Below are 19,064 nucleotides of genomic sequence, written 5' to 3'. Positions count from 1 at the left end.
TGGCAGAGTGGGTAGCGGGCTGAGGAGTGGGTGGCAGAGTGGGTAGCGGGCTGAGGAGTGGGTAGCGGAGTGAGGAGTGGGTAGCGGGCTGAGGAGTGGGTGGCAGAGTGGGGAGTGGGCTGAGGAGTGGGTAGCGGGCTGAGGAGGGGGTGGCAGAGTGGGGAGCGGGCTGAGGAGGGGGTGGCAGAGTGGGGAGCGGGCTGAGGAGGGGGTGGCCCAGCACTGACGCCTCTCCCCCCGCAGGACTACGTGGTGCTGCTGCCCAGTGCCTACTACGAGGCGGCCCTGCTGCAGCTGCGGGTGACGGAGGCCTGCACCTTCCGGCCGGCCGCCCAGCGCGCTGGGGAGAAGTGAGGGCCTGGCGAGGGGGGGCTGACCGCCACTGCACGCGGGCCTGGGCCCCGTGCTGACGGAGACTGTGCCCGCAGCTGCCTGCTCTACACCCACCTGCCCCTGGACGGCTTCCCCTCGGCTCCCGGGCTCGAGGCCCTGTGTCTGCGGGACAACAGCCTGCCCCGGCCCTGCCCCCGGGAGCAGCTCAGCCCCTCGCACCCCCTGCTGGCCGTCTGCCAGGGCAATGACGTGCGTGTCCCCGGGGGGCGGGGCCGAGACCTGCGGGAAGGGTGCCCTCGGCCTGGGAGACGGTCCGTGTGGCAGTGAGGACACGGGCCAGGACACCTCAGGGCCGCCTCTGAGCCCAGCCTCCGGCCACGGTGAGGGCGTGGCGGGCGGCTCAGGCTCAGGCTCAGGCTGGACCGCTGGGCTCTGCTCAGCAGAGGTGAGGCCGGGGGCCAGGGAGGCCAGAGGGAACAGGGCAGAGGCCAAGAGATCCCGTGCTCTGGGGGAGGGCCCCGGAGGGGTGTCCCAGGGAGCCTGGGGGGCGGGCAGGCCTCTGACCGCCCTGTCCCCAGGTGGACGTCCAGCTGCAGGTGGCAGTGCCCAGGCCGGGCCGCTATGCCCTGGTGGTGGAGTATGCCAACGAGGAGGCCCACCAGGAGGTGGGTGTGGTCGTGCACACTCCCCAGCGTCTCCCCCAGCAGGGGGCGCTCACGCTGCTCCCCTGCCTGTACAGGTACTCAGGGCGGAGGTGGGGGGATTGGGCCCCAGGGCTGCTCACCCGCTGACTGCCCCTGCCCCACCCAGCACCCTCTGCCGGGGCACCGCTCTGGACGAGCAGCACCACCTGGTGGCCTTCCACCTGGACACAGAGGCCAGCGTCCGGCTCACGGCCCAGCAGGCGCACTTCTTCCTGGTAAGGCCCGGCACTCCTGCACCGCCCAGGGCCCCGGGCGGCAGGCCTTTCAGAAGAGCTTAAACCCACATAAAGGGTAGAGAGAAGTGCCCTGGCCGGTGTGCTCAGTGGTTAGAGGGCATTACTTGGGTTGCAGGTTCAATCCCCAACCCCGGTTGGGCACGTGCAGGAAGTGTCTCTCACATCCATGTTCCTCTCTCTCTCTCCTCCCTCTCCCTCCCCCCATTTCACTCTCTAAAAACCAATGGAAAAATTACCCTCAGGTGAGGATTAACATCAAGAAAAGTAGGAGAAGGGAACGAGCCCAGGTCCCGTCACCAGTGCCACCGATAGCTCGTGCCTGTCTGTTCTTCCAGAGCCTTCCACCTGCAGGGTTCTTCCTCTCATAGTAACACCAGGCCCCTGGGGAAGGGTGGCACACTGGAGCAGGGAGGGTGGTGATCTCCACAGAATCCCTTTTGGGTACAATTTACCGGAGCAGATGCCGTGGGAACAGGCCCGCCCTGTGCCGGGAAGAGTCTGTGCGGGTCCGTAGTGCGCCTCCGGGGCCGCGGGGCCGGTCCTCTGCTCCGCCTCGCGGGCGGGCGGGCCAGGTCGCCGCGATTAGCCGGTCAGACACTGCCGTCTCCATCGCTCTGGAGCCCAGAACCGGGCGGCAGGGTTTATTCCACACAGACCAGAAACGCTGGCCTTGGCCCTCTGCGAAGTCTGTTGCGGCCACTTCCCTTGCCCCGTGGTCGGCAAACTGCGGCTCACGAGCCACATGCGGCTCTTTGGCCCCTTGAGTGTGGCTCTTCCACAAAATACCACGGCCTGGGCGAGTCTGTGTTGAAGAAGAGGCGTTAGGAGAAGTTTACGTTTAAAAAATGTGGTTCTCAGTTGTCCTGTTGGTATTTGGCTCTGTGGACTAATGAGTTTGCTGACCACTGGCCTGGGCCTTCAGGAGGTTCCCAGAGCGATAGATGCACGTTTTTATAAAAGCGTCCGGAACAGCGAGAGCCGGGCCGGGAGAGGGCCGCGGCGTGGTGCTGTTCCCGTGTGCGGCCGCGGGGACAGCCGCGGCTGCCTCTGGGCGGCCCGCTGGGACCCGTTGTCTCCCAGCTGGTGGCCGTGGACGAGGGTGTGCCCAACTTTCCGTGCACTCGGGGGAGCACCCGGGGCACCCCCCCAAACCACAGCACCCTTCCTCTGTTGTTACAGGGACTTTCTGTAACAACCACAGGGCGCCCGCCCTTCTGCTGACCCGTGTGTGTTGCCGTGGTCACGCGGCCGTCTGCTTGGCCACATTTGTCTTCACTCCCATCGCAGTGGGCGGCACAGGCAGAATGCCCGCCGGGAGCCGTCCCAGAGCGGGGGAGGCAGGCGGTCAGTGGCGTGGCTGGCGAGAGGACCGCGCTCGGGGACAACGGGAGGTGCCGCCCCAGACACTGCCCTCAGGGCTGAGGCTGTCAGGGCGGGAGCTGCGAGCAGGCAGGGACTTGTGTCACGAGCAGGACTTGGGCCCTAACAGGCTTGGCTCAGTGGATGGAGTGTCGGCCTGCGGACTGACGGGTCTCAGGTTCGATTCCAGTCAAGGGCATGTACCTGGGTTGCGGGCACATCCCCAGGAGGGAGTGTGCAGGAGGCAGCTGATGGATGTGTCTCTCTCATCGATGTTTCTCTCTATCCCTCTCCCTTCCTCTCTGTAAAAAATCAATAAAATATATTACAAAAGAGCAGAACTCAGGTAGGACACCAGTGTGGATAGGTTCCACCTGTGTGCCCACGTGCACGCCTGGCCTTCTGCCCACAGCACAGCATCACCTTGGTGCCCGTGGAGACGTTCAGCCTGGAGTTTGTGGAGCCCCGGGTCCACTGCGTCAGCAGCCACGGGGCCTTCAGCCCCAGCAGGTAGGGGCGGGAGGGGCTGGCCTGCGGGGGGCTGAGCGGCTGTGGGCACGCTGGCCAGGCCGCACTCAGCCCCGCGCCCCCCTCCCCAGCACCTCCTGCCTGCCCTCCCGCTTCCCGAAGCCACCCCAGCCCACCATCCTCCGGGACTGCCTGGTGCTGCCCTTGCCGCCCGGCCTCCCACTGACCCGCTCGCAGGAGCTCACGCCAGGCGCACCCCCGTCCGGACCCCAGCCACGGCCCCCCACCGCCGTGGACCCCGATGCCGAGCCCACCTTGCTGCGGCACCCCCAGGTGAGGACGGTGTGGGTGACGGATGTGCGGGGGAGCCCATGGCCCACACCTGCCCCTCACGGAGCCTGTCCCTGCAGGGGACCGTGGTCTTCACCACCCACGTGCCCGCCCTGGGCCGCTACGCCTTCCTGCTGCACGGCTACCAGCCCGCCCACCCCGCCTTCGCCGTGGAGGTCCTCGTGAATGGGGGCCGCGTCTGGCACGGTGAGCGGGGGCGGGCAGGCGGGCAGACTCCCTCGTCCACACAGCCCCGCGGGGTCACCACACGGTGTGCACAGATGGCGTGCGGCTCCGTGGCCCGTGGCCCGATGCCTGTCACCTGGCTGAGTGGCAGGTCCACACACCTCTCCTGTCGTCAGTTCTCAAACGAGTTGCCCTCGGGCCCACAGCGTCCAGTGCCCGCCCGCAGCCCCTCCTGACTCTTCCTCACGTGTGCCTTAGGAGCCAGGGGTCACCGTCACCCGCAGGCCATCAGGGTGCCACGGGACCTTGTTGAGGACACGTGTTCTACGTGTTTGCCCATTTTGTCCCCGCTCCGCCACGCCCAGGGGCCATGGCTGGTCCGAGTGGTGTGGGGGCCTGGTCCCTGCCCTGGTGCCTGCGGGGCGGTCGCCCGGAGGGTCTGGGGCCCGGGGCTCGGTGAGGGTGGGGGGTGACCTGCCTTTCCTCGCCTCTCCAGGGCATGCCAACGCCACCTTCTGCCCACATGGCTATGGCTGCCGCAGCCTGGTGGAATGCGAGGGCCAAGCCATTTTGGATGTGACCGACAGCGAGCTCACCGTGACCCTGCGTGTGCCCGAGGGCCGCTGGCTCTGGGTGGTGAGTCCGCGGCGGTGTCCCTGACGCAGACGCCCCGAACCTGCGCACACCTCGCTCCTCACACCCGGCCCACCCTGGTCACCCGCAGTCTTCGAGGGCGGGGACAGGGCTGGGGTGATGCCCCCGTGATGCCCCCTCTGGCCAGGCCTCGGCCTGTGCGGAGGCCCCGGGGTGCGCTCCAGCGGGCGGGCCCTCTGCGGGGCCCACGGAGGTGACCGGGCCCCGTGCCCTAGGAGTACGTGCTGGTGGTCCCCGAGGACGCCTACAGCTCCAGCTACCTCCAGGAGGAGCCCCTGGACAAGTCCTATGACTTCATCAGCCAGTGTGCCACCCACGGCTACCACATCAGGTGGGCGGGCTCGGGGTGGGCTGGGGGCAGGGCAGGGGTCCGGGCAGGGAGCTGGCCTCACCACCTGCCCCTCACCCCAGCCCCACCAGCTCATCCCCGTTCTGCCGAGACGCGGCCACGTCTCTCTCCCTCTTCTACAACAACGGGGCGCGGCCGTGCGGCTGCCACGAAGTAGGCGCCACCAGCCCCACGTGCGAGCCCTACGGGGGCCAGTGTCCCTGCCGCCCTCACGTCATCGGCCGAGCCTGCTCTCGCTGCGCCACCGGCTACTGGGGCTTCCCCAGCTGCAGACGTGAGTACCCCGTCTCCGGGTTCGCCAGCAGGGGGCGCCCAGGCTCAGAGGGACTTCCCACGGAAACGTGGACATGGTCAGGAGAACATTCTCGAGCCTGGCAGGCCAGTCCGGCCCCCTCCTGTCTTGTGGGACCTCAGGCAGCATCCGGCCCAGGCTTTGCAGGGCTGCCCAGAAGGTTCTGGGACGGCGATCCCAGGTGGCGGACCCCACATCGGAGCAGCCCCTGAGGCCAGGGCCCGGAGCCGGTGGCAGGGCGGGAGCGGGCGGGCTGCGGGCTGGCCTCCGTGAGGGGCAGCGGGGCCACAGCCGTGCACGCTCCCCGCAGCCTGCGACTGTGAGGGCCGCCTGTGCGACGAGCTCACCGGCCACTGCCTCTGCCCGCCGCGCACCGTGCCGCCCGCCTGCGTCACCTGCCAGCCCCGGACCTTCGGCTGCCACCCGCTGGTCGGCTGCGAGGAGTGCAACTGCTCGAGGCCCGGCGTGCAGGAGCTGACCGACCCCGCCTGCGACCAGGACAGCGGCCAGTGCCGGTGAGCCAGGGCCCGACCGCGGGCCGGGGCTGGGGTGGCACGTCTGGGCCCGGAGGTCCGGGGCCCACACTCCCTCCTCCGTCGCAGCGCCCTCTCCTTCAGTTCGGGGGCAGGGGACCGCCTGCCTCTCGCTGCGGTGTGGGGGGCCTGGTAGGGGGGCCCAGCCCGCTTCTGCTGCCCTGTGGTAGGTGCAGACCCCATGTGGCTGGGCGCCGCTGCGACACCTGTGCCCCCGGCTTCTACGGCTACCCCGGCTGCCGCCCCTGCGACTGCCACCAGGCCGGCTCGGCGCCGAGCGTGTGTGACCCGCTCACGGGCCAGTGTCACTGCAAGGTGAGGACAGGAGGCCCTGCCCGCTCGTCCTGCCTCACCCCGGGGGGCAGCCTCGGGGGCGGGGCGGGCTCCCGGAAGCCGGGGTGACGGGGAGCCGAGGTGGTGAGGCCATCGCACAGCTGCCAACCGCCTTGCCCGGCCGCTGCCCAGGAGAACGTCCAGGGCCCCAGGTGTGACCAGTGCCGCCTTGGGACCTTCTCGCTGGACGCCGCCAACCCCAAAGGCTGCACCCGCTGCTTCTGCTTCGGGGCCACCGAGCGCTGCCGGAGCGCCATCCACTCCCGCCAGGAGGTGCGTGCAGGCGCGGGCTCCGCCCGGAGGGCACGCCGCCCCCGCCGGCGGGCGGGCCTCGGCGCTCACCGAGCCCCTGTGCCCACAGTTCGTGGACATGGAGGGCTGGACGCTGCTGAGCAGTGACCGGCAGGTGGTGCCCCATGAGCTGCGGGCGGAAGCGGGGCTGCTCCACGCGGACCTGCAGCACCTGCCCGACTCCGTCCCCGAGCTGTACTGGCAGGCGCCGCCCTCCTACCTGGGGGACCGGGTGAGTGGCCGCCGGCTCCGGAGGGCGACGTCCCGGGCGGCGGGCGGCTCGTGAGCCCCCAGGCCAGCCTGGGGCGCCCAGGGCCTCTGCGGAGACGTGGGCCGCGGAGCGGGTCTGGCCAGCACGCCCCTGTCCCACCCGCAGGTGTCGTCCTACGGGGGGACCCTCCGCTACGAGCTGCACTCGGAGCGCCAGCGGGGAGACGTGTTCCTCCCCACGGAGAGCCTGCCGGACGTGCGGCTGCAGGTGGCTGCGGGCGCGGGGGGCGCGGGGGGCGCAGCCGGGCCGGCGCTGGGCGGCCTGACCCCGCGCTGCCCGCCTCCCCAGGGCAACCAGATGAGCATCATGTTCCTGGAGCCGGGGCGCCCGGAGCCCGGGCACGTGCACCAGGGGCGGCTGCAGCTGGTGGAGGTGAGCGAGCGCGGGAACCAGCCGGCCCGGAGAAGCCGCTCCTGCTGGGAAATGGTCCGGAGCAGGCAGGCGCACCCCGCTCGGCGTTTGTGTTGCCCGTGGCAACGCTCCCAGCCCATGCTGGCTTCTACTCCGCGCCCCCAGCCGGGCCTCCCGTGTGTGTCTACCCCTCTCCCTCCGCCGTTGTCTCCCGCTTAGAGGAGCCCTGTGCCGTCCCGCCTTCGGAGACAGCTGCTCCGCCGGCTGCCGGCTCACCTGTCTCTGAGACGTCTTCTGAAGAGCAGCTCTTACACTTTCTGTGCTCGAGGCTATGAATTCATTTCAGTTAGTAGTGTGTCTCCCTTAAGAAAGTGTTTGTCTCTCTGAGATGAGAAAGCACACACATACATTTCCTTCTAAAGCTCCAACTGTCTGTCTGTTTAAATCTGACACCAGAGCTGGCTCTGTGCACGGCCAGGTAGGCACCTGGGCTCCTCCACCCCCGGGTGGGTTGTTCCAGCTCCCAGTGTACCCCCCTCCCCCCGGGCCTGAGAACCCCACCCCACGGGAGGGCCTGCCGGGCCCGGTCTGCCCCTCTGAGGACTGCGGTGGCCCCGCAGGGTAACTTCCGGCACACCGAGACCCACAGCGCCGTGTCCCGCGAGGAGCTCATGATGGTGCTGGCCGGCCTGCAGCAGCTGCAGATCCGCGCCCTCTTCTCCAAGCTCTCCAGGGCCGTCGCCCTGCGCGGGGTGGCCCTGGAGGTGGCCGGCCCCATGGGCGGGGGGCCTCTGGCCAGCAATGTGGAGCTGTGCATGTGCCCTGCCAACTACCTCGGGGACTCGTGCCAGGTGAGGTGGGAGGGGGCAGGCACCGTCAGTCTGCCCCCCCCCTGCAGTGCCCGCTCTTGTCTTCCATCCCATTGGTGTCACCCACCCTTCTCTCCGCCTCAGAGCACCCGACCTTCCCGCCACAGGCTGAGCCAGCTGCTAGCTCATCTGTCTGCTAATCTCCTGTCGCCCCGGGTCCCTGCCAGCCCTTGACCACCCACCGCTCTGTCCACCGCGGCTCTGAGTCTGACCCCCGATGCCCCCCCAGGAATGTGCCCCCGGCTCCTACCGGGACGTGAAAGGGCTCTTTCTGGGTCGCTGCGTCCCCTGCCAGTGCCACGGCCACTCGGACCGCTGCGTCCCAGGCTCGGGCGCCTGCATGGTGAGTGGGCCTCGGGGGAGGAGCCACAGGGGCCTGTGGGTCTGAGGAGGCGCCCGGGCAGGGACCCGGCAGGGGTGGGTGGGAACTGGGGCCTCGGCTGTCGGCGCTGACCTGTCCCCCCGCCCAGGACTGCCAGCACAACACCGAGGGCGACCGCTGCGAGCGCTGCCGGGCTGGCTTCGTGCGCAGCGGCGCCGAGGACCCCGCGGCGCCCTGCGTCAGCTGCCCCTGCCCGGTCTCCGTGCTCTCCAACAAGTAAGCTGGCCGTCAGCGCGACTCCGGGGGCCCGGAGCTGTGGGGTCCCGAGGCAGGCCCTGGCTCCCGGCCTGGATGCACAGGCGCCCCGCGGGGAGCAGGTGGTGACGCCCGCCCGTTTCCGCAGCTTCGCGGTGGGCTGCGTCTTTCCCGGGGGCCGCACCCAGTGCCTCTGCAAACCCGGCTACGCGGGGGCCTCCTGTGAGCGGTGAGCTGAGCGGCGGCTGGAGGGCAAGCCGGGCTGGGGGTGGGGCCACAAGCACAGCCGCGCCGCTGACCCCGCCCCCACCCCAGGTGCGCCCCTGGCTTCTTCGGGAACCCGCTGGTGCTGGGCAGCTCCTGCCAGCCCTGCAACTGCAGTGGCAACGGGGACCCCAACATGATCTTCAAGGACTGTGACCCCCTGACGGGCGCCTGCCACAGCTGCCTGCGCCACACCACCGGGCCCCACTGCGAGACCTGCGCCCCTGGCTTCTATGGCAACGCCCTGCTGCCTGGCAACTGCACCCGTAGGCCTCAGGGGAGGGGGGTTCAGTGCGGGGGGCTGGGGGGTGTTGGATATCCCCTGGGAGCAGCGGTGTCCCATGCTGGGCCCAGCCAGTCCTCCCCGATAAGACCCAGGCAGCTTTGGGCCAGCCTCTGCTGAGGCATCCCGGGGGGCTCCTGCAGGCCTGGCTGAGCCTGGATGGGGGCTGGGGAGGAGGGCGGAGTGGGACGTAAGGGCATCTGTGAGCGGAGCCGGGGGCCTGGCCGGCTGGAGTGGCCTGGAGCGGGGGTGGCGGAGGTGGTACGAAGTGTGGCCCGGGGTTCCCATGGGGCAGCAGGAGCTCGCTAAGCCTGTGGGGGAAGGAGGGAGTCAGGGAGGGCAGGGCTCCTTCACAGCCCACCTTCTGCAGGGTGCGACTGCGCCCCGTGTGGGACAGAGGCCTGCGACCCCCACAGCGGGCACTGCCTGTGCAAGGCAGGCGTGACAGGGCCTCGCTGTGACCGCTGTCAGGTAGGGCTGCCCCGGAGGGTGAGCCTTGTTGTACAGGGGCGGAGCCTCAGGGCTGGGGGCGGGGCCTCGGGGCTGGAGGGCAGGGCCTCGGGACTAGAGGGGTGGGGCAGAGCTGTGACCGCACTTGTGCCTGCAGGAAGGACACTTCGGCTTCGAGGGCTGCGGGGGTTGCCACCCGTGTGCCTGTGGACCAGCCTCCAAGGGCCCCGAGTGCCACCCCCAGACTGGACAGTGTCACTGCATGCCAGGGGCTGGGGGGCTCCAGTGCCGAGAGTGTGCCCCTGGCCACTGGGGGCGCCCCGAGCAGGGCTGCCGGCGTGAGTGCAACGGGCAGGGCGCCATGGGGTGGGCACCTCAGGGCGGCGAGTACCCAGGGCCCTCTGCCACCACACACCCTCTCCTACCCGCCCCGCTCCAGGCTGCCAGTGCCGGGAGGGCCACTGTGACGTGCACACCGGCCGCTGCACGTGTCCCCCGGGGCTCAGCGGGGAGCGCTGCGACACCTGCAGCCACCAGCACCAGGTGCCGGTGCCTGGCGGTCCGGGGAGCGGCGGCGTGCACTGCGAAGGTGCGTCCCCGCTCACTGCACCATCTGACCACCCACCTCACCCCGGCCTGGCCCTGCCCTGTGCCCTCAGCACTGACTTCACATCTCCCTCAGTTCTCCGAGGGACCCCACACCTGTCCTTACATTGACCCTCGGACCCCCTCCCGATGAGACCTCTGGCCTCACCAGCGTGGTCCCCTGAGCCCAGCTCAGGGCCCCCATGCCAGCTCCATGGCCCCGCTGCCCACCCCCACCACGTGGACAGACCTCCCTGCCCTTGCCACCCCCTTGCACTGACTGCCCGCTGCCCGCAGTGTGTGACCACTGCGTGGTCCTGCTCCTGGACGACCTGGAGCAGGCCGGCGCCCTCCTCCCCGCCATCCGGGAGCAGCTGCGAGGCATTAACACCAGCTCCCTGGCCTGGGCCCAGCTGCACAGGCTGAACGCCTCCATCGCCGACCTGCAGGTACTGCGCTGCTCCCCTGGCCCCCGCCCCCGTGGCATCCTTCCCCGCCTCACTATCCCTTCCCCCAGAGCCAGCTCCGGAGCCCCGCCGGGCCCCGCCAGGAGACCACACGGCAGCTGGAGGCACTGGAGAGACAGAGCGAGAGTCTCGGGCAGGACTCCCAGCGGATGGACAGCCAGGCAGGACCGAGCCCGAGGCCCTCTCCTCAGCAGACCCCTCTCCTAGGCCCTGTCCCTGAGCCCCGAGCCCTCCATTGTCACTCCCGACCCTCAGCTCAGGCCCAAGGCCACTCCCCAGGCCCCTGGCCTTTCCCCACACCCTCCAGCAGCAGAGGCTGCGAGCTGATGGGTGCTGTGTCCACAGGCCGCAGGGGCCCGAGTGAGGGCTGGACAGCTGCTGGACAGCACGGAGGCCACCCTGGGCCGGGCACAGACACTGCTGAAGGCCATCCTGGACCTGCACCGAACCCTGAGTGGTAGGGCTGGCCCGGGCGGTGGGGCAGCGGGGGAGCTGAGCGAGCTCAGGGCTCAGCAGGGCTGCCTCCAGGGGGCTCCACTGGGAGGAGCCGCAGGTCCAGATGCTTCAGTGGGAGGTGGTGCTCACCCGGGGAGCACAGGGCGGTCCGGAGGTGGGGCAGTGGGGGTGTGGCCTGCGAGGGCGGGTGGGCACTGCAGAAGGGCCTGCCTCCCGGTGGCCAGCTCCGTCACCACGAAGGAAACGCGCCGCTGGAGGGGTCGGAGGGCCTGGCCTGCCCCGGGTCCGGGAGAAGTGCGGGCCCTGCTGAGCGCCGGCCGGGGCCGGGCGGCCCAGCGGGTGGCTGAGCAGAGGGACGCGGCTGTGGCTGTGGAGTGGGGTGTGGGCCAGAGGCCGGCTGGCAGGGAGCTTCCTGGAGGTGCCGGTGATGCTGGGGCGGGGCCTCGGCCTGGGAGCCAGTGGGCCGAGGTCTGCCCCGGGCTGATGGCCCCTCCTCACACCCTCAGAGCTCATGACAGAGCACCTGGCCCCGGGCAATGCCTCAGCCCCCTCCGGGGAGCAGCTGCGCCAGACACTGGCCGAGGTGGACCGGCTGCTTGGGGAGATGCGGGCGCGGGACCTAGGGGCCCCGCGGGCAGTGGCTGAGGCCGAGCTGGATGAGGCCCAGAGACGTAAGTGTTCAGACCGAGGGCAGAGGTGGGGAGGGGCGAGGACTCAGCCAGAGTCCAGCACTGAGGTCAGTATGTCACTGTGTCCACACTGGGTCTCTGCCAGTGCTGGCCCGCGTGCAGGAGCAGCTGACCAGCCGCTGGGAGGGGAGCCAGGCGCTGGCTGCCCGCATTCGTGACCAGCTGGCCCAGCATGAGGCCGGCCTCATGGACCTGCGAGAAGCCCTGAACCGGGCAGTGGGCACCACGCGGGAAGCCGAGGAGCTCAACAGCCGCAACCAGGAGCGCCTGGAGGAGGCCCTGGTGCGGACCCCCCCCCTCCCCCCTTTCCTCCCCCTCCCTTCCTCTCCCCTTCCTCCTGCCCTCCCTACCCTGAAGCCCCACCTCTCCCCGTCGCCCTCCTTCACCCCTCCTCCCCTCACCCCTTACCCGCCCGCCCCCCCATCATGCCCCTGGGTTTCTATTGCCTCCTGCTCACGCCTCCTCCCCTCCAGCGCTGGAAGCAGGAGCTGGCCCGCGACAATGCCACTCTGAGGGACACTCTGCAGGCTGCCAGCGATACCCTGGCCCGGGTCTCTGAGCTTCTGCACGGCATGGACCGGGCCAAGGAGGTGAGCTCTGCCTCCCGCTGTGTCCCAGGCGGGGTTGGACGAGTCTGCATGCAGAGTGTGACCCCGGGGTCCCAGATCAGGGTCCCACCAAGTCCCTCCGCCCCAGGAGTACGAGCGCCTGGCTGCCAGCCTCGACGGGGCCTGGACACCGCTGCTGGAGAAGATACGCGCCTTCTCCCCTGCGAGCAGCAAGGTGGACCTGGTGGAAGCCGCCGAGGCCCACGCGGGGCAGCTGGACCGGCTGGCCCACAACCTCTCCAGGTGCGGCCAGAGGGCGCCCTGGGGCAGCCAGGTCCCTGCCGGGCGTCAGGGCCTCAAGGGGCACAGGTGGTCCGGCGGGTCCTGAGGGAGGAGTCACCGTCCTCACAGGAGGCCGGCCCCTCAGGCAGGCTGGCCTAGCAGCTGATGGTGGGCCCCTGTGCTGGCCTGAGGCTCTCTGGGCCCCTCCCTCCACAGCATCATCCGTGGCGTCAACCAGGACCGGTTCATCCAGCGCGCCATCGAGGCCGCCAACGCCTACGGCAGCATCCTGCGGGCCGTGCAGGCCGCCGAGGGCGCAGCCGGCCAGGCGCTGCAGCAGGCCAGCCACACGTGGGCGGTGAGGCCCTGCCCGGCCCTGCCCTGCCCCGCCCCTGCCCCCACTGTGTGGGTGTGAAGTGTGTCCTGTCCCCATGTGTGCAGATGGCGGTACAGCGGGGCCTGGCGCCCCGGGCCCGGGAGCTGCGGGCCAACAGCAGCGCCCTGGAGCAGGCCGTGCTCGGGGAGCAGCAGAGGCTGGGCCGCAGTGAGTGCCGGGCCCTTGGGGCCCCCTTCGGGGCTTGTGTGGGTCTGCACACTGTTACCCCGGCAGCTGCCCTGCTCCCCACTGGCTCGGTGTGCCCACCCGGTGGCTGCGGAGGGCAGAGGGCGCGGGACCAGCTTCCGCATGGCGGGTGGCTCCTCCTGCTGCCTGGCCGGAGGCTGTGTGCGGGGCAGGCTGTGGATGAGAAGGCGGGGCGTGGGCAGTGGCTTGGCCTTTGAGCCCATGTGCTCTCATCGACAAAACGGGGAGGATGCCTGTTTGCTGTGGGGCTGGGAGGCAGCTCTCACCCTTCCCCTGAGGCAGAACCCTGCCATCAGGTGTCCCGTCTATCTGGGCGGGCCAGCCTCAGGCCTCCGTGGTCGGGAGGGCCACAGTGGGCTGCACACACACGGGGGCGGGGGCTCCTCGGTGCTATGGCTGCCTCCCCCGCAGTGAGGGCCACCCTCCAGGGCACCGGGACCCAGCTCCGTGACACCCGGGCCAGGAAGGAGCAGCTGGCGGCCCGGGTCCAGGAGGTGCAGGCCATGCTGGCTATGGACACAGGTGGGCTGGGCCTCCCTCCTCCCTCCCTCACTGCTTCCCCAGAGGCGAACAGCCACCTGCCCGCCACTCCGGCCCCTACTGCCCAGAGGGACTCCGGGCTGGGGCACATCACACTGGGCCACAACCGGGACAGCTGAAGGGGACCCCGAAGGGGTGACCCTGGGCCTGCAGAACCGCCTCTGGTCGGAGGACAAACACCAAACAAAATAGACCCACGTAGCAAGTGAAAACTGGAAGGGCCAGGAAATGCTTTAGAGAGAAATTGGGGACGGGGGTCAGGATGCTGGGGCAGCGGGGAGGTGGAGGGGGGCGGGGGACGGTGTGGGGAGAGCCGGTGGAGTGCGGGTGGCAGAGCCGTGTCTGACGGCCGGGGCGGAAGCCCGTGGCTGCCGGAGCAGAGCATCGTGGGCGCGGCCATGAGGCGCAGGGGCTCTGGCAGGGCCCAGGGGAGGTGACCTGGCCCGGGGGCGCGGGGGCCCAGGGAGACCGGGCCCCGAGGCTGGCACGGGAGAAGCCTCCTGGCGGGGAGGAGGGTGGGTTTCAGGCCTCGGCACCCCTGTTGCTGGTCCTAGCGGAGGGGACTTGTCGGTGTCCCTGCGGGAGGGGAGGCGGGGGTCTTCTCTCGGCCCCGCTGAAGCCTGCCCACTGTCCGCCGCAGACGAGACAAGCAAGAAGATTGCTCACGCCAAGGCTGTGGCCGCCAGAGCACAAGACACGGCCAGCCGCGTGCAGTCCCGGCTCCGCGACATGCAGAGGAACGTGGAGCAGTGGCAGGGCCAGTACGGGGGCCTGCAGAGCCAGGACCTGGGGCAGGTGGTGCTGGACGCCGGCCGCTCAGGTGGGCGCCCTGCACGCGGCGGTGAGAGCAGTGGGCCGGGACGCAGGGCTCGCAGGCCACATCCCCCTGCCTCCCCCCGCAGTGTCCACCCTGGAGAAGACCCTGCCACAGCTGCTGGCCAAGCTAACCCTGCTGGAGAGCCGGGGCGGGCACAACGCCAGCCTGGCCCTGTCCGCCAGCATCGGCCGTGTGCGGGAGCTCATTGCCCAGGCCCGAGGAGCCGCCAGCAAGGTGGGCGTGAGTGCCAGGAGAGGGGCATCGGGAGGCTGGTGGTGGGTGCTGACGGGCCATGCACCCTGCACACAGGTCAAGGTGTCCATGAAGTTCAACGGGCGCTCGGGGGTGCAGCTGCGTGCCCCTCGGGACCTCTCTGACCTCGCTGCCTACACTGCCCTCAAGTTCTACCTCCAGAGCCCAGAGCCCACACCCGACCAGGTCGCTGAGGGCCAGTTTGTGCTCTATATGGGCAGCCGCCAGGTACAGGGCCGCTTGGCAGGCTGAGTGGAGATGGCGGGGGAGGGTTACACTGGGTCCCTGTGCCACTGAGTCCCACCACCGCAGGCCACTGGCGACTACATGGGCGTGGCTCTGCGAAACCAGAAGGTGCACTGGGTCTACCGCCTCGGGGACGCGGGCCCCACGACCCTCAGCATCGACGAGAACATTGGGGAGGAGTTCGCAGCTGTCAGCCTGGACAGGTGAGAGGCCTGCCCCGCCCCCCGCCCCCCCCCCCCCCGCAGCTGCACGTCCTCCACCCTCCGCTCCGCCCGCCCGCAGGACCCTGCAGTTTGGCCACATGTCTGTCACTGTGGAGAAGCAGACGAGCCACGAGACCAAGGGCAACACTGTGGCCCCCGGGGCCGAGGGGCTTCTCAGCCTGCAGCCTGACGACTTCGTCTTCTATGTGGGCGGCTACCCCAGCAGCTTCACGGTGAGCCCGCCAGGCCGGGGCTGGCCTCGCCTCTGCGCTCCTGTCCCAGCACGCCCTGCGGGCTTCTGGCCTCGGGTCTGCCCGCCTGCGTCCTCCCCGGGCCTGACCGGCGCTGTGCCCACAGCCCCCGGAGCCCCTCCGCCTGCCCCGCTACCGGGGCTGCATCGAGATGGGCACGCTCAACGAGGCCGTGGTCAGCCTCTACGACTTCGAGAAGGCCTTCCAGCTCGACACGGCCGTGGACAAGCCTTGTGCGCGGTACGTGCGGCTGGGCCCGCCCTCGCCCCCCTCGGCCCACGCTCCGCTGACCCCGTGACCTCTGACCCGCAGCACCAAGTCGACCGGGGACCCATGGCTCACAGACGGCTCCTACCTGGAGGGCTCTGGCTTTGCCCGCATCAGAGTGGAGAGTCAGATCAGCCACACCAAGCGCTTCGAACTGGAGCTGCGGCTGGTGTCCTACCGGGGGATCATCTTCTACCTGCAGCACCAGGCAAGCCTGCCCCGCCCCGCCCTGGCCACGCCCCACCACCGAGCCCACCCCCACCCACCCCCACGGCCCCGCGCCCGCTGACCCACCCGCCCGCAGGGCCAGTTCCTGTGCCTGGCCGTGCTGGAAGGCCGCCTGGTGCTGCTCTATGACTTCGGCCGGGGCCTGCAGGAGGCCGAACCGATACAGCCCCCTCCGCCCCTGACGGTGGGCAGCAAGGCGGTAAGGCCAAGCCGGAGGACCGGCGGGCGGTGGGGCCGGGCTGGCGGAGGAGCGGCAGGTGCTGAGAGGCCGCCCCCTGCCATCAGATCCAGGTGCTCCTGCTGGGGGGCGGCCGCAAGCGCGTGCTGGTGCGCGTGGAGCGGGCCATGGTGTTCACCGTGGAGCAGGAGAGCGCGCTGGAGCTGGCCACCGCCTACTACCTGGGGGGCGTGCCTCCGGACCAGCTGCCCCCGAGGTAAGCGCACGCCACGGGCGGGGGCCCTGTGCCGTCTCAGCCGGCCAGCCCCCGCCCTCCCCAACGCCAGTGCCCCATACTTGCTTGCCCGGCAGCCTGCGCCAGCTCTTCCCGTCCGGAGGCTCCGTGCGTGGCTGCATCAAGGGCATCAAAGCTCTGGGCAAGTACGTGGATCTCAAGCGGCTCAACACCACCGGCGTCAGTGCCGGCTGCACCGCCGACTTGCTGGTGAGCCCCCGCCCTCTGCCCGCTCCGGCCGGCAGCCCTCCGCAGGTGCGCCGGGCCTCACGGTGCACTTCCTGCAGGTGGGACGGGCCATGACGTTCCACGGCCATGGCTTCCTGCCCCTGGAGCTCCCCGATGTGGCCCCCCTCACCAGCAGCGTCTACTCCGGCTTTGGCTTCCACAGCACCCAGGACAGCGGCCTGCTGTACCACAGGGCGTCCCCGGTGCGTCCTCCCGCCTCCGTCTGACCGCCTGCTGCCCCCGAGCCCGACTGTCCGGCCCTCCCTCCCCCAGTCTCACCCTGCCCCGCCCACCCTCAGCCAGACTGCAGCGTGGAGTGGGACCGTGGGGCTGCAGGGAGTCAGTCTGGCTCCTGGCGTGGTCCGCTGACTGACCGCTGTCCTCAGGTTGGGCCGTGTGAGGTGTCCCTGCAGCAGGGCCACGTGACACTCCGGGTTGTGACGACCGAGGTGAAGACGCGGGGGGCGTTTGCTGATGGTTCCCCCCATTACGTCGCTTTCTATAGCAACAGCTCAGGGTGAGCGGGGACAGGTGGGGCGGCGGAGCGGGGTCCTGGGTGCACCTGCTGAGGGTGCGGATGGCGGGAAACACTGCTCTCCTCACAGGGTCTGGCTCTATGTGGACGACAAGCTTCAGCAGATGAAGCCCCACCAGGGGGCGCCCCCCAGACCCCGGCCACAGCCACAGCCTGAGCCGGCCCGTCGGCTCCTCCTGGGAGGCTTGGGGCCGTCCAGCACCATCCGTAACTTCAGCGGCTGCATCACTAACGTGTTTGTGCAGCGGTGAGCTGAGCGGTGTCGGGGCTGTGCTGACCTCACCTGCTCAGGCCTCCGGCGCTGACTGCCCTCGCTGTCCTCGCAGGCTCACGGGGCCCCAGCGCGTGCTTGACCTGCAGCAGAATGTGGGTGGTGTCAACGTGAGCTCCGGGTGTGCCCCAGCCCCTGGCACCCAGACGCCAGTGCAGGCACCTCGAGGACTCCAGGCCACAGTGGCTCAGAAGGTGGGCACCACAGGCATTGGGGGATAGACAAGGCCAGCGGGGTGAGGGTAAAGGCAGGAGACGGGGCAGGTGGAGCTGGGGTGGGCAAAAGATGGCCCTTAAGCACCCCTGTGTCCCCATCTGACCCACAGGTCTCCCGGCACACCCGCCAGCCCACCCAGGACTCTGCCTGTACGCCTCCTCGGCCCCTGGGGACCACCCATGGCACCTACCAGTTCGGGGGCCCCCTGCCCAGTTACCTGGAATTCACAGCCGTCCTGGCACCCCTTAAGAACTGGTAAGAACAGGCCAGGAGGGGGCGGGGCTGAGGGCCGCCCAGGCTGACATGCCTGGCTGCTGGCTTCCAGGTCCCAGCTCTCCGTGGTGGTCCGCCCTCGCACCCGAAGAGGCCTCCTGCTCCTCGCTGTGCCCCTGGCGGCAGGCAGCCCCTCCCTGGCGCTCTTCCTGAGCCACAGATACTTCGTGGCTCAGACACAAGGCCCGGGGCCTGAGCTCCGCGTCCTGAGTCACCAGCGTTCAAAAGCTGGCCAGTGGCACAAGGTAAGGGGCTGAAGAGAAGGGCTGTGGCGGCCCTGGGGCTCCCGCCTGACGTGCTCCTCCACCCCCAGGTGTCTGTGCGCTGGGCGAGGACTCGGCTCCAGCTGCAGATGGATGGGGTCTGGACTCAGAGCCAGGAGCAGCCTAACCAGGAGCCTGGCCAGCAGTATCAGGGGGCAGAAGGCCCCCAGCCCTACACTCTCTTTGTGGGGGGTCTTCCTGTCCGTGGCCCCAAGCTCCCGGTGCGAATTGCCTCTCCCAGCTTCCCCTGCCCGATCCCCAGCCCAGCCCTCCCTCCCCAGCACCCTGACCTGACCCACGTCCACCCCCGGTACCCCCAGACGTTCATCAGCAGCTCCCGGTTCAGCGGTTGTGTGAGGAGACTGACGGTGGATGGGCAGCCCCTGAGCACCCCCAACCGATTGGTGGGGGTCACACCTTGCTCGTCAGAACCCCTGGAGACGGGCCTGTTCTTTGCCGGCAGTAGGGGAGCCATCACTCTAGGTCTGTCTGCTGTCTCTTTCTCCCCCCCCCCCGCCACACACACATGTGCCCTGGGCTGTGGGGTTAGGGGTGCCATGCCAGAAAGCAAGGGGTCTGGGACCAGGCCCTCCCCCCTCACAGTCCCTCCCCGCAGACACCCTGGGAACCACCCTTCCTGCCGTGAGCCTGAAGCTGGAGGTGCGGCCCCGGACAGCCACGGGCCTCATCTTCCACCTGGGCCAGTTCCAGATGCCCCCCTACCTAGGGCTGCAGGTGCTGGGGAAGCAGGTAAGTTGCGGGGGGAGAGGGGGCAGATGGCCAAAGGGCAGAGTTGGGGTTGGCAGGGCCCTCCTGATGTCCAGCCCCCCCAGGTCCTGCTGTGGGCAGACGATGGTGCGGGCAAGTTCTCCACGCTGGTAACACTCTCCAAGGAGCTGTGTGACGGGCAGTGGCACCAGCTGGCAGGTGAGCTGGGCCCCGTCCCACAACCAGGCTCTTGACACCCACAGCCCTGCTCTGCAGAGCAGAGGGCGTGGGAGGGACTCGGGAGGACGAAGCTGCAGAAGCCACGGGGTGGGCCTCCGCTGTGGCTGGTGAGGCCTCCCAGGCCAGCCACAGGAGCCTGTGTCCCACAGTGACCAAAAGCAGGACGGCCCTCCGGCTGGAGGTGGACTCCCGGAGCAACCAGACCCTGGGTCCCATGCTGCAGCCCTCAGACAGCACCCCGGTGCCTCTGCACTTGGGGGGCCTGCCCGGTGAGTGTGGCCTCAGCCTAGGAGGGGGAGCTGCCCTTGGGCACCAGGCACTGGGATCGGCT

The 19,064-nt window shown here is 69.7% G+C and overlaps 1 protein-coding gene across 6 annotated transcripts in view; it reads left to right on the top strand.

The window, feature by feature from the left end:
• The window catches only part of LAMA5 (laminin subunit alpha 5), a 46,337-nt gene that overhangs the window by 26,874 nt on the left and 399 nt on the right, over positions 1-19,064 (top strand). For 3 of the 6 annotated variants that reach the window (XM_036419995.2, XM_036419992.2, XM_036419996.2), the window contains 54 exons: positions 244-350; positions 429-582; positions 912-1,072; positions 1,144-1,252; positions 3,045-3,142; positions 3,232-3,433; positions 3,511-3,637; positions 4,113-4,252; positions 4,486-4,601; positions 4,682-4,893; positions 5,222-5,426; positions 5,615-5,759; positions 5,910-6,050; positions 6,139-6,300; positions 6,445-6,546; positions 6,628-6,711; positions 7,311-7,541; positions 7,789-7,902; positions 8,030-8,157; positions 8,285-8,365; positions 8,452-8,666; positions 9,054-9,154; positions 9,291-9,471; positions 9,573-9,722; positions 10,016-10,167; positions 10,236-10,346; positions 10,531-10,642; positions 11,148-11,312; positions 11,416-11,612; positions 11,804-11,920; positions 12,027-12,181; positions 12,377-12,518; positions 12,602-12,704; positions 13,155-13,265; positions 13,924-14,103; positions 14,186-14,334; positions 14,410-14,580; positions 14,665-14,801; positions 14,881-15,034; positions 15,159-15,292; positions 15,365-15,527; positions 15,624-15,746; positions 15,833-15,981; positions 16,077-16,209; positions 16,287-16,430; positions 16,614-16,744; positions 16,833-17,009; positions 17,089-17,227; positions 17,359-17,504; positions 17,575-17,767; positions 17,836-18,268; positions 18,402-18,535; positions 18,619-18,712; positions 18,883-19,002. In XM_036419995.2, the coding sequence (XP_036275888.1) occupies positions 244-350; positions 429-582; positions 912-1,072; positions 1,144-1,252; positions 3,045-3,142; positions 3,232-3,433; positions 3,511-3,637; positions 4,113-4,252; positions 4,486-4,601; positions 4,682-4,893; positions 5,222-5,426; positions 5,615-5,759; positions 5,910-6,050; positions 6,139-6,300; positions 6,445-6,546; positions 6,628-6,711; positions 7,311-7,541; positions 7,789-7,902; positions 8,030-8,157; positions 8,285-8,365; positions 8,452-8,666; positions 9,054-9,154; positions 9,291-9,471; positions 9,573-9,722; positions 10,016-10,167; positions 10,236-10,346; positions 10,531-10,642; positions 11,148-11,312; positions 11,416-11,612; positions 11,804-11,920; positions 12,027-12,181; positions 12,377-12,518; positions 12,602-12,704; positions 13,155-13,265; positions 13,924-14,103; positions 14,186-14,334; positions 14,410-14,580; positions 14,665-14,801; positions 14,881-15,034; positions 15,159-15,292; positions 15,365-15,527; positions 15,624-15,746; positions 15,833-15,981; positions 16,077-16,209; positions 16,287-16,430; positions 16,614-16,744; positions 16,833-17,009; positions 17,089-17,227; positions 17,359-17,504; positions 17,575-17,767; positions 17,836-18,268; positions 18,402-18,535; positions 18,619-18,712; positions 18,883-19,002 (8,035 nt within the window). Of the gene's footprint in view, positions 1-243; positions 351-428; positions 583-911; positions 1,073-1,143; positions 1,253-3,044; positions 3,143-3,231; positions 3,434-3,510; positions 3,638-4,112; positions 4,253-4,485; positions 4,602-4,681; positions 4,894-5,221; positions 5,427-5,614; positions 5,760-5,909; positions 6,051-6,138; positions 6,301-6,444; positions 6,547-6,627; positions 6,712-7,310; positions 7,542-7,788; positions 7,903-8,029; positions 8,158-8,284; positions 8,366-8,451; positions 8,667-9,053; positions 9,155-9,290; positions 9,472-9,572; positions 9,723-10,015; positions 10,168-10,235; positions 10,347-10,530; positions 10,643-11,147; positions 11,313-11,415; positions 11,613-11,803; positions 11,921-12,026; positions 12,182-12,376; positions 12,519-12,601; positions 12,705-13,154; positions 13,266-13,923; positions 14,104-14,185; positions 14,335-14,409; positions 14,581-14,664; positions 14,802-14,880; positions 15,035-15,158; positions 15,293-15,364; positions 15,528-15,623; positions 15,747-15,832; positions 15,982-16,076; positions 16,210-16,286; positions 16,431-16,613; positions 16,745-16,832; positions 17,010-17,088; positions 17,228-17,358; positions 17,505-17,574; positions 17,768-17,835; positions 18,269-18,401; positions 18,536-18,618; positions 18,713-18,882; positions 19,003-19,064 lie in introns of those variants that run through there. The other 3 variants (XM_036419993.2, XM_036419994.2, XM_045575010.1) reach the window with 3 other exon arrangements.

The sequence above is a fragment of the Pipistrellus kuhlii genome, unplaced genomic scaffold (genome assembly GCF_014108245.1).
Source record: "Pipistrellus kuhlii isolate mPipKuh1 unplaced genomic scaffold, mPipKuh1.p scaffold_m20_p_60, whole genome shotgun sequence".
NCBI classification, from domain to species: domain Eukaryota; kingdom Metazoa; phylum Chordata; class Mammalia; order Chiroptera; family Vespertilionidae; genus Pipistrellus; species Pipistrellus kuhlii.
Note: the sequence above shows the minus strand (reverse complement) of the source record. Positions and strands in the feature narration are given on the sequence as shown.